Below are 15156 nucleotides of genomic sequence, written 5' to 3' on the forward strand. Positions count from 1 at the left end.
CTGGATCACGCGATGCTTCTATGGTCAATAGGCCTTCTTTTGACAAGCGTGAGGTCACCGTGGAAAGAATCACGTCTTTTGGCAGCACAATACGACGGCTGTGATCGCGTGACAGATAAAAATCGTCACGCTCTGAGATGTGTTTCCCAGTGATGTTCAACTCATTTCCGCGGAGTTGGATCTTGATCTCTTCTGGTTTAAAACCACTGACATCCAACTTGGCCCGAAATTTGCCATCGTCAGCTTCTTCCTCCTCGGGTTTGGTGCCCTCGATTATTAGAGCCTGCCCATCTTGGCTAGGGCGTGACTTGACTGTTTTTGGATCAATACCCTGAGGAAGCTTAAACACTCTCTTGAACTCGCTTTTCTCGAATCCATCTTCTCGTTCGAACTGATGCAAGCCATGTAAGATGACCTTTTCGTTATCCACCTCAAGCGAGATTTCTTCAGGTTTGTAATGACTCAGGGGTACAGAGGCAATCTTTGTTGGTCCTTGATGAGAATTTCCTGCTCGCTGTTCGTAAGGGCGGGCGATTTCTTTCCATAGATCGTGGAAAAAGTCATAGCCTCTGGGAGCTCGATTGAAGTAGCTGAAAAGAAAAAAAGGATTGATATCAATTTTTAAATGAATGCAAAAAGGACTGAACATCGCACTAATCAAAACCATAAACTTGGAAAGTGCAAACTTTGATGAAAACGCAACAGTTTTAATTAAATATTCTACGTCATCATAATGGCACACGCAGGGTGATAAATCTCGTATATGACTGTTACGATTTAATATGGAAGGTTTTAAATCGTCTTTAAGCCGATTCGGAAATATACAGGACATAATTGGCACACAAAAAGGTTGTTAATCTCATACTTTTGCAAAGCAAGTTTGAATGTAGCTCAAAATACCTGTATGGATGATAGCTTGGAAATCTGAATACAAGAGCCATGCTTTCTTGAACGTCTGCTAGTGATCCTTTCTCTTCTTATATCTTGTTTGCCTTCTCTGAAAACGTGGTGAACTGTTGAACGGTCTGCTGAAAGCCTCCTTATATAGCCGACGATCTTCTTCTAGAACGATCGAAAGTTACTAAAATTAAACCATTAGGTCAATGATTCGTAAGCCTGACTAAGCAAAAACAATTATTCTCTGGTTTTTATTAGCAAAAGCGAGAAATTTCTCGACATAAATGGATCTCTCTAGATTCTTCTGGCAAAAACGAGAAATTTCTTTCTTCTTGTATCACGCGCGAAAGGGATCACGGGGAAATCTGACGTCACTTCAAAACAAAAATGGCGATCACTGGGGGGAAATGTTGTGCTGCGATCTATTCGTCGAAATATCCCATTATAACGAATAGAATACCATGGAATTTATAGCAGCAGTGTCACAGTTCTCGCCTTGGTAGTTTTCTATAAGTGAAAGGTTCTACAGATTATCCCTTCCAAAATCTGCAGCAAATGAGAAGCGGATTTGAGACACTGATTTAACACATTACGCAGCATTTACGGTCCACCAAAGAGGGGGACATGGGAGGTTCTGAACACCGCAACACCGCCAAAAAAAAAAAAAAAAAAAAACTAACGAACATCGCATCACCGCAAGAAAAGTCAACGAAACACCGTCAGCGCAACGCGTTTCCAGAATTTCCAGGATTGTTTCTGTTCTCGCTCCACGTGTCTACCTAACACTGAGCTCCGGGTGGCAGAGGTCGAGTTACTTGTCAAGTTACGTATAAATGAAAACAGCTTCGCATTGGCAGCCGAAGCATATTGAAGATTGACTAGAAAGTGATGGTCTGTATTTTGTTACAAATTATTAACCTCAATGGTATGTGTTTGTCATAAATTAGCTTGGATTAACGAAGTTTACACGCTAAATTTAGGTCAAATTTAGGTTTGAGAATGGTAAATCAAAAAACCCCAGCACCGCAAACAACTTCATTTCACCGAACACCGCAGCGTGAAAAACACAAACATCGCACATCGTAGGGTTTGAGATCACCGCAACACCGCAAGTTGAGATTTTATTCACCGCATCACCGCATCACCGCATTAAAAAAGCATTAACACCGCAACACCGCAAATCCCCATGTCCCCCTCACCAAATGGTTGAAACAACCAGTAGTAAATTGAAGAAATCGCTTAATGAGTTGTGGGTGAGTAGGGAAAACAATAAGATAATTAAGAGTTACCCTGCACTTTTGCCCGGGGGAGGGGGGGGGGGAGACTTCCATATGGAATGGACGGGGATGTTCGTCGTCTCGCTTAGGGGTGTAAATTTCGGATTTTGGTCTCGCTTAGGGTGTTCTGGGCAAAATGTCATTATTTTTAGCCCTCAAGGTCTCGTTAAGTGTTGCACGCAAAGAAATAACAAAACAGAAAGAATTTTGATTCTTTATATTTACTCAATTCATATAAACAAATTCGCCATCATTAAAAGTCACTGTACTTTTTGTCTGTTTCATAAACTGGTCTCTTTTAGGGGTCTGCATAAGCTTCGGCCACGCCCAGATTGGTCTCTTTTAGGGGTTAAATTCAAAATTTCCGACGAGCATCCCTGTCCACTCCATATGGGAGTCCCCCCCTCCGGGCACTTTTGTAGACGTTCTTTGATGGGTTTAAATTTAAATTCTTGTTTAAAATTGATGCGCGGGAGTGGACTCCCATTTTAAAAGGACGGGGTTGTTGTCACACCTTTTAGGGGTTAAAAAACATGGTTTTGGTAATGCTCTTGGTACTTCTTAGGGTGTTCAGCCTCAAAAACTCCACAGCGGTTGCTTAAGTGGTACCTTGTAGGGTACTTGTTTTAGCATTGGTATCTCTTAGAGGAGCTTAGTGGAGCAAAAAAATATTCAAGCCACACCCACAAAACAGGGTCTTGGTACCTCTTAGGGGTTCTTTTTAAAATTTTCGATGAACACCCTGGTCCTTTTTTTTAGGGGAGTCCACCCCAGGAATCCATGGCTACTTGTGCATTTCCCAGGGATTAAATCCTAGGAAAGTTGTGTGGGGTGTTCAGCGAGCTTCTTGAAACCTTCACTCTATTTCAGACCAAAATTCAGGATTAACCATATTATTGTTGGTGCATATGGAGCAAAACCCTGAAAAAGATCTAAAAACGCTGAAGAGGCAGAAAAGTTCGAAGACTTTGAAACCTAGCAATCAAGGTTTTAGTTCAAGCATGAATTTACAGTCAGCAACTTTCCAAACAGCAGAATCCAGCAGTACCTGAGCCAACCTCTGTCCCCCATAATAAAAGTTGTGAGAATGCCAATGCCCCAAGTTGGACACAAATCGTAATGTAAAAAGAAAGGAGTCAAAGGAAATTCCTCACCTCTGGACTAATTTTTAGGGCAGTACAAGTTGCAGAGAAGAGCCAATCAGCAGTTTTCTAGTAATCAAACTGGCTAGGGAAATTGCACCACCACTTTTACTTCACCAGAGATGATTCTTCAAATGCAAATCACATTATCAATATTACAAGTGCTCCCCAGCAGCCCAAGAGATGTGTGGGATTGTTTGAGTTTTCTGGGTTTATAATAGTGTCATGTTCCTGGGCAAGACACATCACTCTCATTGTGTTTTGAGAAAGCAAAATCTGATGATTTAGGGTGAATTATTGGTCCAGAGAACAAGAGACAGTCCAATCCACAGGCTTTTTCTCACAAAATGTTTCCAGAATGTCTTACTTTAATTTAGTTTTGCACTCTCTAGTTGTTTTTAACTGTTCTGTTTTCTTCTTGACTTGAACTGGAAATCATAACTGCATTCAACATTCCTCTCAGGATTACATCCTGCTTATTTTGCATATTGTGTACCTTTGATAATTCCATTAATTATTTTGCTTGGTCACAGCTTTGCTCCTTTTTCAAATTTAGAATATTACTTTTGAGAGCAGGGTTTTAGGAAGCACTGTCTCATTGTTCCTGGAAATTTGATGTAGAAAGACATGCAAAGCCACAAAACGTTTTTTCTTGGGCTTTCAATTTTTTCTAAATCAAGTCAATTTTGTGTGGACAACTAGCAGCTGCTTGTCCCTTGAACTGAACAAATCAGGTGGAAACCCAAAACCCTTCCCCACAAACAAGGGCACTAGTTAGCAGTTAGACACATTTGACTTTTTTATTTACTGCATACAATGTAACTACAACGCTTTAAAATGCTGGAGCGGATGGTAATCAGAAAGCACAGCAGAGATAAGACTTTATTAAAATAGATATTTCTCAAACAAAACTGTAAAAGATGTGTGTAGCTAACACATGATTGAAAGACAATGGGTGACAATTCTCTCTTTCTGGTCACTTTGCAGGACAAAGTTAAGATATTCAAGTAAGCCACAAAGCAAATAAAGACAGGAGAATAGAAAAAGATTGCATTTCAATTTTTATGAATATGCTTTAGATTCACTCCAACCTTTGGATTTAAACAACTTTGATTTATATGACAAACATCTCTTTTTACAAGCTTCATGTGAGTTGACAAGGAATCTCAAGTTTTGAAGGTTAAAAGTCAAGACACAAGGTTCAGTGCAAACTGAACCTGCTAAAAACATGCATATTACATTATTTGACATCTTGTTGGGAGTAATCAATGTAATTACACATATTGCTAGTAAGAATGCATGTAAAAGTGTAGCTCTCCTATTCTTTTACAAATGCATTTCATGCTCACCAAGAATACAATGCACCCCTTTCCCCCTAACACAGATTTTTGCCCATTGAACGTTCAACTCTGTTTATTTCATGTGCTTACTAAATAAGCCATTTCCAAGTTACCTTGTGCCTCTGTTTCAAAACTAGTCCTCAACCAAAACCTCTCATACGAAAATGAGTGATTACATGAAAGTGAACCTGTATGGGAGAGGTGGGAAGGAAGGGGGGGGGGGGGGGGGAGACATGGTTTTACACAAAGACTCATTTTGACACAGAAGCAAAAGGCAACTGGAAATGGCCAATTGTTCCTTCTTTATTACAAGTTACATGAACAACAGATCACAAGATTAAAATACCATCTTACACTTTCAGCACTTGGTAAATAATGCTGCTATCGGCAATTTACCAGGCTGCCAGTGCTTTGTTACAGACAGTTTTTCTTGGGGCGATAATTTTAATTATGCTTATTGCAGCATGAAACTTCATCCAAGCTGCCCTCCCATATGAACTGCATAAAAAGGTTTCAATATTCTTTATTTTGTTTGTCAATCAGCTTTTCATGGCCACATCTTAGTCGACTCCTTCAACTACTGGGCATCTACCAGAAGCTCCATTAAGTTTTACAGTAGCACAATCAACAAAAGCTATCCAAAAAAGTAGCAAAACACTACCATCTACCATTAAGGGGTAGATCATAACACCATTCATGAGTTTGGTCCCACCAATACTTTATGTGACAATTTTTTGGGGGGGAGGAGGGGGTGATTGGAGCTAAAGGGAGTGATCTTACAATGCCCTGAACAACAATCAGTTCTGATACTTAGTACATTTTGAGGAAGCATTACTATGTCTTGTTTAAAAATAATTGAGAGTTTTCAACTAAATTATCTCTTTACACCATTTCCATACAAAGAAAACCGCTGCTTGTATGAGTGATACCAGTGCCGTAGTAAAAATGCATCAAACAAATTTTCCAACAAACTTCAACTATTTCTGAGATTCAAGAAACATCCACACAGAAATTAGAAACAGGCAAGGGATAACAGAGAGCGTTTTGGGGGTGCACTTGAAAATCAGAGCCACTGGAACTTAAATTCCTTCATGTGCAGAACAATGGTTTATGATGACTTCTGTTTTTGCAGCTTGGCCGGCAACTTGGACTTTGCCCTAAGAAGAAAGATAAAACATAACACTTGAAACCTTTTATGAAGATTAATAGCATGTATTGCACCTGAACCATTTAAACTCTTTTTGTTCAGGGGAAGTCACTCCAAAGGTTCCTCAAGAAAGCTTGAAGTTTGTCCTTTATGTTGGTTCATTTCACTTGCCACATCCTTCGTTTCAGACTCCTACACTATTAGTATGGATTTAAGTTTTCAATAGATTAATACAGCATAACGAAAATTCTACTTCCAATCCTTTCCTACGCCCCTAATTTTTTGCCTTCCCACCACTCTGATCACACTCTCAACCATGAAACAAATTTACATCAAAAGAACATTGCACTGAGTTAGAACTACCTGGAATGGGATACGCACAATAACCAGCCACTGCATTCCCCTGCGATGGTCAAGAGTAACAATAAAATATGCTATACAACAGTGACTTACTGTTCAATTAGAGAGGATATCTGGGTACGAGCCATAGACAGGTATTCATCAACCTTATCCTGAAAACAAAAGCAGAAACAAAAACTCAACAAACAAGGCTTTCTTCCATGTTGATTTCTGGAAAAGTTCAGAAACCATTCAAGTCATACATCAGTGGGTCTAGATATCTGAGAAATCTATAACGTTATTGCCTGCCAATATTACCTGATGATCTTCGTACAAGCGGGGAATCGAGAAGAGGACAACAAACCCTGCCAAAGAAATCACAGGAAATAATTCAAAACTAACAATTCACTGACTCAATACATGTGATCGTGGTCCAAGAAACAGGCAATACATGGTTATATTATATTAGTTATCGGTTTCTTACAAAACACCTAACGAGTCCTTGTTGCTGTAAAATTCTGACATGCAAGATACATGTACAGTGTAGCATTCAAACATGGAGGCCAGTAAAATGACAATGGACAACGTGACTTGTGGTGAAATTCTGACGATGCAAGGACCATCAGAAATTGCAGCATGAAAAGGTTTGAAATTGAGATGGGGGACACGCATAAGCCTCCTAACAGGACCACAATCATCAACTAAGAACTTCCATTAATGTACTGATACAATGAATTGACCAGCATGGCAGCAAATCAAAACTACCGACATTTAAAGCACTGGGTACACTAGGCCTTTGTTGATGTAAATCTGGCTCTGGCAAGGGGCTAACACTTGAACATGAGATTTTTGCTCTGGCCAGTTGGGCAATCCATGACTAAATACAACGACTATTACTTAATACATTTACCGATGATGACAAGTGTTAACGCACTGAACCAAGCTCCAACATACGACAAAACCCACAACAGGAGTCCAAACTAAAAGAGAAAAAAAAAGCATCATCATTAATTAACACTCATGCTTCTATAACTCCTACATGTAACTGGAAAAATGTCTCTCTGCCAAGGTAAAATACTACACTCTAAAAAACTGGTCAAAGTTGGAAAAGACATCTCAAATCTCATACATGTAGTCTAAATCAGTGCAATCAGAATAGATAGCAGGGGTTTCATCATTTTCCACATGTTGCTTGTTAAATCATTCCATGAGCAGATCTTATAGAGCAGTTTTAAACTGAGTGTTGTTAAACCAAACCAAACCAATTAGTTACCAATTAGATGACTAAGCCAACCTCAAACTGTATTGCCTAATTACTTTCGGCACTCAACTGAAACCTGCTCTAGCAGATTTTGGACATCCACTTTTCAAATCCTGGCTACAAGCCTGCTGTGTATGTCAAATTGACAGAACAGGAAATATACCTTGATGGAATCGACAATGTCCTCCACTAAGAAAAGTCGCCTCAGTTCCTTTGAATGAGCATTGATGTGATCAATGCTGGCCTCCACAAACTCCACAGCCTGGAACCAAAAAGAAAATAGAAATTTAAGAAATCGCATCCTTCAACAATTATGTTAAACACAGAGGCAGTTTCTGCTGAGAACAGAAAGCTACAGGTTAACAATGCTATGCACCCTACTGTTACCATTTGAGAAGGTTTTTGATATCAAATTTGACATCTTTTTAACAACTTTTTGCTGGCTTCTATTTGAACTGGCCAATCAAAACATGGGAACTATCAAGGGTAGAGATGTTAAATTGTCGAATTCACCATTCACTCTTATAGAAAGTTCAAAAAATCTTAACCCGCAAACGGCAAATTGTGGCAGTTCGATTTGCCATTTGAAACAGATGCCATCAAAAATTGTCAAAAACATGTCAAAACGTTGTCAAAAGGTAATCAAAAACTTTTCTAGGTGCCCACGGTAGCACTGTATAAAGCTTTATTCAAGTTTGCTTCATCACCAGCTTCATCTATCAGTGATATCATGCTCCGAAGAAGTGTAAAATGTAAATTGGATCTGAAGGGATGAATTGTTTACACTGTATTTAGAAGACAGCAGTATTAGGTATAAAAGTACTGAAGATTTAAGAGATATAACAGACAAAATTGTACCTTTTCTTTCGGGACGTCCACGTCTCTCTCAAGAATAGTCCTACAGTGAAATAAGGACAAGAATTTTTTTTAAACCGTTCTCTGGAAAGAAGGAGGATTACTTTCATCACAAACAAAATAACTCCCCACCATGAACTTTAGGATAGCCTGGCAACAGAATTGCAAATTTTGAAACATAAACTTGTTTTACTCTTGCATCATCTTGTGTAAATATTTTGTTTCAATCAGAAGTGATCTCACGGGGGGATAACAAACTGGCCAGGTAATGCTGTCAGTAGATACAAGTTGGAAGCTTCCATAATTGCCCAGGAATTAACACTACGTAAAACTAGTTCACAACTGTACCAGTATTTAGAAAACAGCCCTAAGAAAATACGCGCGCTGATTGGTTAAAAATCGTGTTTCTATAACTCAATGAAAACACACAACTGGCACAAGCTGTTGACATAATGATGGCATGTGCAAAGAAAATTTATTGATGATCAAAGTAAACAAGTTGTTTCCCTTTTTTTCGTTGCAGTATTTTCTAAAAGAAATAAAAAACATGTTCTCCATGTTTCTGTCAAGTTATAGAAACACTCGTGAAAGTTTGGGAGAACTTGAAAAAGCTGTGGAAACACTTACCTCTGGCTCGTGTTCCCACAGCATTTCCCGTTCTCCCAAACTTCCACTCATGTTTCTATGACTCGATAGAAACACGGTACATGTTTTCTATTTCTTAAGTACATATTACTCTGGAAGGAAAATTAAGCTCGTTTTTGATAACAAAATCCCAAAGGAATCCTTCACATCAGCAGTACTTACTTGAATGGATTATCAGTGCCACTTTTCTGGATAGCTCCCATGACGGTCATGCCAACCCTGTACAGCAGTGACACTGTTAACAGAGCCATGGAGAAGAACGTCAAAACACTCAGCAACGTGTACATGGTCAATGAAATCAAGAGAACCAGGCCAGTGGCAACCACAATTCCAGTCTTCTTCAGACAGCGCCAATAGATCAGGTCAATTACTAAAATAGAAAGAGATATGCACTATACAAACTGTCCACTGTTCAATGTTTGACATAAAAGGTGGCCTTCAAAAACTTAACTTAGAGATAGAAAACAGATTCCTTTTTGTTTTACGTTTTTAAGCTGCAGATGTACATGCATGGTTGCAAAAGACATCTCTTTTCAAAATTTCCTGACTTTTCCCTGATAAAAATAAAATTTTCCAAACTTGAGAAATGCAAAATGTCAGGTCTAGTAGCAGCTTCTTCCACTCGTTTATTAAGAGTGACAAGTTTCCTTTCTTCATTGAGGGAAAAAATAATATCATTGAGATCAATGACCCCAAGTTTTCTTCCAGCCTTCAGTGGTATTAAATCAGCTATATCAAATTATTTCAATATTCCCTAACTTTTCTTCAAAATTTCTATTTTCCCTGACCTCGAAGAATTTTTTCCCTGACCATTTCCTAACCTGTAGCAAGCTGACACAATACTAAAGCTTTCAGTTTAAATTTAACTTTCTGTTGACACATTGATGGCATGAGCAAAGAGAATATACATTGTAATAGTCAAAACAAAAGTCAGAATGATTTTTCTTGCTTTTTCTCAGTGTTTCCTAAATGAAAGAAAACATTTTCGGTTTCTACCTAGTTTTTAAGACTGCAACACAACATAGTGAATGGACCTCATCTTGATGTTTCTACTCTCCAAAGCTCAAGGATTAAAGGAAAAATACAAACATCAAAATAAGATCCTCTGTCTTCTCTTGTTTGTTTAATCTCTGTTGTAATTTCCTCAGCTCTGTAATATAACTGAATAACTGTCAACAGCAATAAATTCATCTTCAGATTTAGCAATGGAAGTGAAATATTGTGTTTCAGAGAGCTAAAAATAACCAAATCAAAGTTTTATTCACTATTTATGACAGATTGCCACATTTATTGAAAATATCAAACAAAAAAAATATGTCACAGGGATGTTTAGAACTACAAAACAGAGCCACAGCAATACAAGAGCAATAGAAAGGAGTGCTTAGTCATGAATCATAAAGAAATGAGCTGACAATTGTGAGAAAAGAACTTCTTTCCAAGTTTAACTTTGCATTTGGAAGGGGTACCTGTAGAGTGCAAAATAATTTTTATTGTAGCCGGCTGGAGAAATACCATACAGAAGTCGAAAACATTGTCAATCAATTTCCTGTTAAAATGGAAACTAAAACAACAAAGGAACAGGCTACACGGTTGGTGCTATTTAGCAAAAAACCCAAGGCTGATTCTTCTGCAATGTAGGATTAAAACTTTGAATACACACACACAACAGGCTTGAGAGAAATATTCTAAACAGACCGGCAGGTGTAATGCAGAAAAGATAACTTCTTAAAGCAAGCTTGTATTATATTGTACTTTAACATAAAAATGACAAAGATATTTCATATGCACAATTGACTTTACTTCAATGAAGTCCGAGACTTTTCTTTTGAAAGAGAGAGAGGGGAAAAAAAAGGTTGAAGTTATTTTAAAGGCCCCACCCCAAATGTGAGGCAATAACAAAATATATGCTGGTTAGTTATAAATAATTCAGTTTGACAGAATCATAGAAAATAATTATTTCAGTCAACTGGAGAGCATTTTCTGAATATGAGGGGCAAATTTACAACACAGAACAATCGTGAATGGGAGAAAGGAATAATTCAGTTTGGTCAGAAAGTAAAATGGCCTGCTCAATAGAGCGTTGAATCTCATCACCATGAGGCGAGAAATCGGCAAACCATACTTATTACATTTAACAGCAATTGTCCCCATAAATATCTGGCCTCAGTTTACGATTTGATGAGCAAATGAAGTTTCCAATCACACGATAAAAGAGGGTGCGTCCGACTTCCATTATGTTTTCATTCTATAAGGCAGCGCCCCTAAAGCGAATGACCCATAATGGAGATTTCGAACGCCGTTCGTTCGCAGTCGCAGTCAATAAAAATGCTTTTCTTTATATTTTTTCTCTATTTAATTTTTTTTGGTACGATCGAAAAGCTGTATACAAAAAGCTTAAAAATCACTCTACACGTACAGTCAAGTACCTCGCTTGCCACTGCAAGTCGGTAATCTAAGTAAGGTAAACGCACTTTCACCTCAAAATGCACAATTGTTGAACGATACCTCTTTGATCCACTCCATGTTCTTTCATCCACCTCGCCGGCCGGCTTGTCAACTCTAAAATATTGCAAAATAGCAGCAATTAGAGTGAGATATAACGACGAAAACTCTTTCGACCTCCAACATCTGTGAACACGAGCAACGAAAGTCTATTCGTACCTTTGAGAGCACACAGACACAGAATTAAATGTTAATTTTCCTTCCTTCACGAGCAAAATTCACGATTTCATGAGGAAAGTATTACGACATTAGATGGTCGACCCTACAATCAAAATGTAATCCACAGACAAAGCTGTTTACCGCGCTTGTAATGTGCAAAACACCAGCACAACTAACAATCGTCTGCACGTTGAGCTTACCTTTCGAGGGCGTTTCTTCGGGTTTTTCTTCCGATTCTGTTTTCTCTGTTGGAAGATCTTCTACAGCTGACGTTTCCTCCTTTTCATCGGGCACCTTTTCACTTTCTGGAGAAGGCTCTTCGTCTTTTGCTGGCTCATCAAAACCTACTGTTGAAGAAGGCACATTCTCGTCTTCCATGTTGTTTGTGAAATCTAGCAAGTCGCTTGTATCTGGTACAGACTCCGACATATTGAAGATAAATAACCAAGAAACCCTTTAGCTTTTATTACACTGACTTTACAGATTTATGTTTAATAAAGCACCCAAAAGGTTTAATCTTACGCAAGAATTATGAGTAAAGTACGAAATATAGAGATGATGGACCTCGATGTTTTCAAAAATCACACTGGCGCAATTTTTTCACGGCCACGCCATATTTGGGAAACGGATGTAAATGAACCAATCAGAGAGGTCGTTATAATTCTTCCTTAATGATCGTCCATAAAAGGAAGTCTCAAAGTTCAGAGTTTGCGAGGCAAAAACTGCGCTCTTTTGCGATATTTTGTCACACTTTCGTTCTTTATATTACTAGAAAAACAATATCAATCGGCCTGTGAGTTTCCAGTTTCTATTTTAGAAATCGGAAGGACTTGAGGAAATTTTGAATGCTGTTAGGGGCGCCTCGAGGCAGCCTCGTTCCCAGGCAGTATTCGTCGCACGTGGAGGAGGTAAAGACACTCGTACTGTTGTTGTTCGGTGAACGTGTTTCTGAGATACTAAGTGCTCCAAAAATAACTTGAGAATAAGGACGGATAAGGGCTATGTGGGAGAATATTTCTCCTACCCTTCATCTTATTATTGCTCAATGCTAGCTGAGAGAAAGGCAGTCTACATAAATCACTTTTCTACCCAGTCTTTTCCACGAAAGTGTTTTGAAAACACTTTGGCTAGACTGGCTGCGGATGCTTGAAGGGGCGCCAACATCTTGGCCTGACACAAATGCAGTATGAGCAGTTACCACAGGAACGAACCTCAAGGGCGGGAATTCTTTAAATAGCATAGAGGGGCACTTCTTGGAAGGAGATCGGCTAATAGAACTAGCACTTCTTTAAAACTAATTTTTTCTTTTAACAGACGAGTAATGGTTTTGAACACCCGGTGATAGAATTACTCAGACGGTGGCTTGGAACACAGGTTTCCCTTAAAGAACAGCCTTCTGTTCGCTTCTCGGAACAGATCATGTTCCAGGACAAGCAACAGGGGAGTGCTTGGCTCATGATTCAGTGGACTTGAATTTGATATTAAGTTGTAAATTAACTCAGTGCTTTTCAGAGTTTGTAAAGCTGAAGAAGAGTTAACGCTCGAAAAGTCGACTTCCTTAATCAACATCAAGTTGATAAACCGATGGGTAAGTGTTGTACTTGTCTACTGACGAACTCCTCTTGAACTGGTTCTCAAGAAAATAACTCCTATTTTGTGGAGACAATAGGTCAGCTGCTTCTATACCAAAAACACTGCAGGGGTTTAAAGTGTCTAAAATGTGTAAGTACAAACCGATGAGATCATAACTGGCCCAGGTTCACGAATGATGTTGCTGCGGTGAGATCGGCCGAATCTCTTGATTCGTGTTGGCATTTCGCCATTTCTAATAGCACGAATTGACTTAATTGGCATGCATCCGTAAGCAGGCAGCCTGAGGGAAGAAGATGTGTCCGTAACTGGTGCGCGCCGCTTACCGAGGGGAAAGAAGAGACCATAATCATAAATTAAAAAAAAAAAAAAAAAAAAAAAAACGAGAAAAGAAAACCACAATATTATATTGATTTGGAAAATTTATTTTTTCAGTTCGTTTTGTATAAATTAAATTGATCATGCTGCTGTCAAGAACACAGTCTGCAAGATCCAAAGGATTGAGACATAAAAATTCAAAATAAAAATAATACAGAAATCATGTTAATATTATTATTCATATTAATAACATTTACATTATTATTGATTAATCAGAAGTTCAATCTTTCATTTGCTGTAGTCTGTCGTATGAAAGAGGCAAAGGTATTTTTTCCAGATCGAACGCTAATGTATTTATGAACATTACAATGAAACTGGGCAAAACTAAATAATTGTTTCGAAACAATAATAACTCAGTTCGATTCAATCAGTTTGAATATCTACTTCACTCTTCAAGCTACATTTCCTTTTTGTCTCATTCGCTTGCAGGTTCTCCTGAGTCTGTGCTCGTTGTCTGTTTTGGCTCCTCGCCTAATTCCTCGTCTGCTGTACATGTTTCCATGGTGACGTCAACGGATCTCTCGTGCGGCAGCAAAGCTGGATCACGTGATGCTTCTATGGTCAGCAGGCCTTCTTTCGACAAGTGTGACGTCACTGAGCTTAGATCAACGTCATCGGGCAGCAGAATACGACGACTGTAGTCACGTGACAGGTAGAAATCGTCACGCTCCGAGAGGTGTTTCCCAGTGATGTTCAACTCATTTCCGCGGAGTTGGATCTTGATCTTTTCTGGTTTAAAACCACTGAAATCTAACTTGGCCTCAAATTTCCCTTCGTCAACTTTTTCCTCCACCTGTTTCTTGGCCTCGATTACGAGAGCGCAGCCATCTCGGCTAGGGCGTGACTTGACTGTTTTTGGATCTATACCCTGAGGTAGTTTGAACACTCTCTTGAACTCGCTTTCCTCGAATCCATCTTCTCGTTCGAATTGATGCAAGCCATGTAAGATGACCTTTTCGTTATCCACCTCAAGCGAGATTTCTTCAGGTTTGTAATGACTCAGCGGTACAGAGGCAATCTTTGTTGGTCCCTGATCAGAATTTCGTGCTTGCTGTTCGTAAGGGCGGACGATTTCTTTCCATAGATCGTGGAAAAAGTCATAGCCTCTGTAAGCTCGGTTGTAGTAGCTGCAAGCAAAGAAAGAAAACGATTGTTATAAATTATTAACTGAATGCAAAAGAAACCAGGGACAAGACTTTCCAACGTAATTGTTTTAGGACGATTACCGAACTCTGCATGCTTTTTATTTCCACTACTCAAAGCATAAGATAGTGGAAATTTTGAATATAACACACTGCTCGAGAGAAAGCGCCTAAAATCATTCGAAACGCAAAGAAATATTTGCCCCTGACCGAGGGCTCAGAAATCTAACTCAATATATAGCAAAAAGCTGTTAAACTTTTACAAAGCATGCTCGAATGAAAACTGCTTCAAAAAATACCTGCATGGATGATAGCTTGGAAATCTGAATACGAGAGCCATGCTGTCTAGGACTTCTCTTGATATTTTTCTCTTTTGTCTTGTTTGCCTTCTCTGAAAACTTGGTGAACTGTTGATCGGTCTACTGAAAACCCCTTATATAGCCGACGATCTTCTTCTAGAACGATCGAAAGTTGCTAAAATT

At 38.8% G+C, this 15156-nt stretch overlaps 3 protein-coding genes across 3 annotated transcripts in view; all 3 read right to left on the reverse strand.

Moving 5' to 3' along the window:
* LOC110047449 (uncharacterized) overlaps nt 1–1971 on the reverse strand; it is a 2431-nt gene extending 460 nt beyond the window's left edge. The window contains exons 1-2 of the mRNA XM_020753200.2: nt 901–1971; nt 1–590 (exon numbers count right to left, since the gene is read on the reverse strand). The exon at nt 1–590 is cut by the window's left edge and continues 460 nt beyond it. Coding sequence (XP_020608859.2) covers nt 1–590; nt 901–941 — 631 coding nt within the window. The 5' untranslated portion in view covers nt 942–1971. The remainder of the gene's footprint in view (nt 591–900) is intronic.
* A 2119-nt stretch (nt 1972–4090) lies between these two features.
* Nucleotides 4091–12174, reverse strand: LOC110047435 (reticulon-1-A-like). The gene is made up of 9 exons (XM_089291497.1): nt 11765–12174; nt 11409–11462; nt 9066–9273; nt 8262–8301; nt 7567–7665; nt 7053–7122; nt 6461–6507; nt 6257–6315; nt 4091–5813 (listed from the first exon to the last, which is right to left on the reverse strand). Exons 1-9 carry the CDS (start codon nt 11991–11993, stop codon nt 5765–5767), a joined length of 855 nt encoding a protein of 284 aa, XP_089147623.1. The 5' UTR covers nt 11994–12174; the 3' UTR covers nt 4091–5764.
* Nucleotides 12175–13558: 1384 nt separating this feature from the next.
* LOC110047451 (uncharacterized) lies at nt 13559–15086 on the reverse strand. Its single transcript, XM_020753202.2, has 2 exons — nt 14974–15086; nt 13559–14659 (listed from the first exon to the last, which is right to left on the reverse strand). Exons 1-2 carry the CDS (start codon nt 15012–15014, stop codon nt 13948–13950), a joined length of 753 nt encoding a protein of 250 aa, XP_020608861.2. The 5' UTR covers nt 15015–15086; the 3' UTR covers nt 13559–13947.
* Nucleotides 15087–15156: the final 70 nt, after the last annotated feature.

Source organism: Orbicella faveolata, unplaced genomic scaffold (genome assembly GCF_042242905.1).
Source record: "Orbicella faveolata isolate gen_17 unplaced genomic scaffold, um_ofav_v1 contig_24, whole genome shotgun sequence".
Classification (NCBI taxonomy): domain Eukaryota; kingdom Metazoa; phylum Cnidaria; class Anthozoa; order Scleractinia; family Merulinidae; genus Orbicella; species Orbicella faveolata.

What these genes read in the sequence shown, in the direction of transcription:
- LOC110047451 (XM_020753202.2), bottom strand. Translation starts at nt 15,014, where the DNA reads ATGGCTCTCGTATTCAGATTTCCAAGCTATCATCCATGCAG. An exon ending in CCAAGCTATCATCCATGCAG is followed by an intron (nt 14,660 to 14,973) that starts GTATTTTTTGAA and finishes CTTTGCTTGCAG; the next exon opens with CTACTACAACCGAGCTTACA.
- LOC110047435 (XM_089291497.1), bottom strand. Translation starts at nt 11,993, where the DNA reads ATGTCGGAGTCTGTACCAGATACAAGCGACTTGCTAGATTTCACAAAC. An exon ending in ACATGGAGTGGATCAAAGAG is followed by an intron (nt 9,274 to 11,408) that starts GTATCGTTCAAC and finishes TTTCTATTTTAG; the next exon opens with TAATTGACCTGATCTATTGG. An exon ending in TGGACGTCCCGAAAGAAAAG is followed by an intron (nt 7,666 to 8,261) that starts GTACAATTTTGT and finishes TTTTGGTTCCAG; the next exon opens with GCTGTGGAGTTTGTGGAGGC.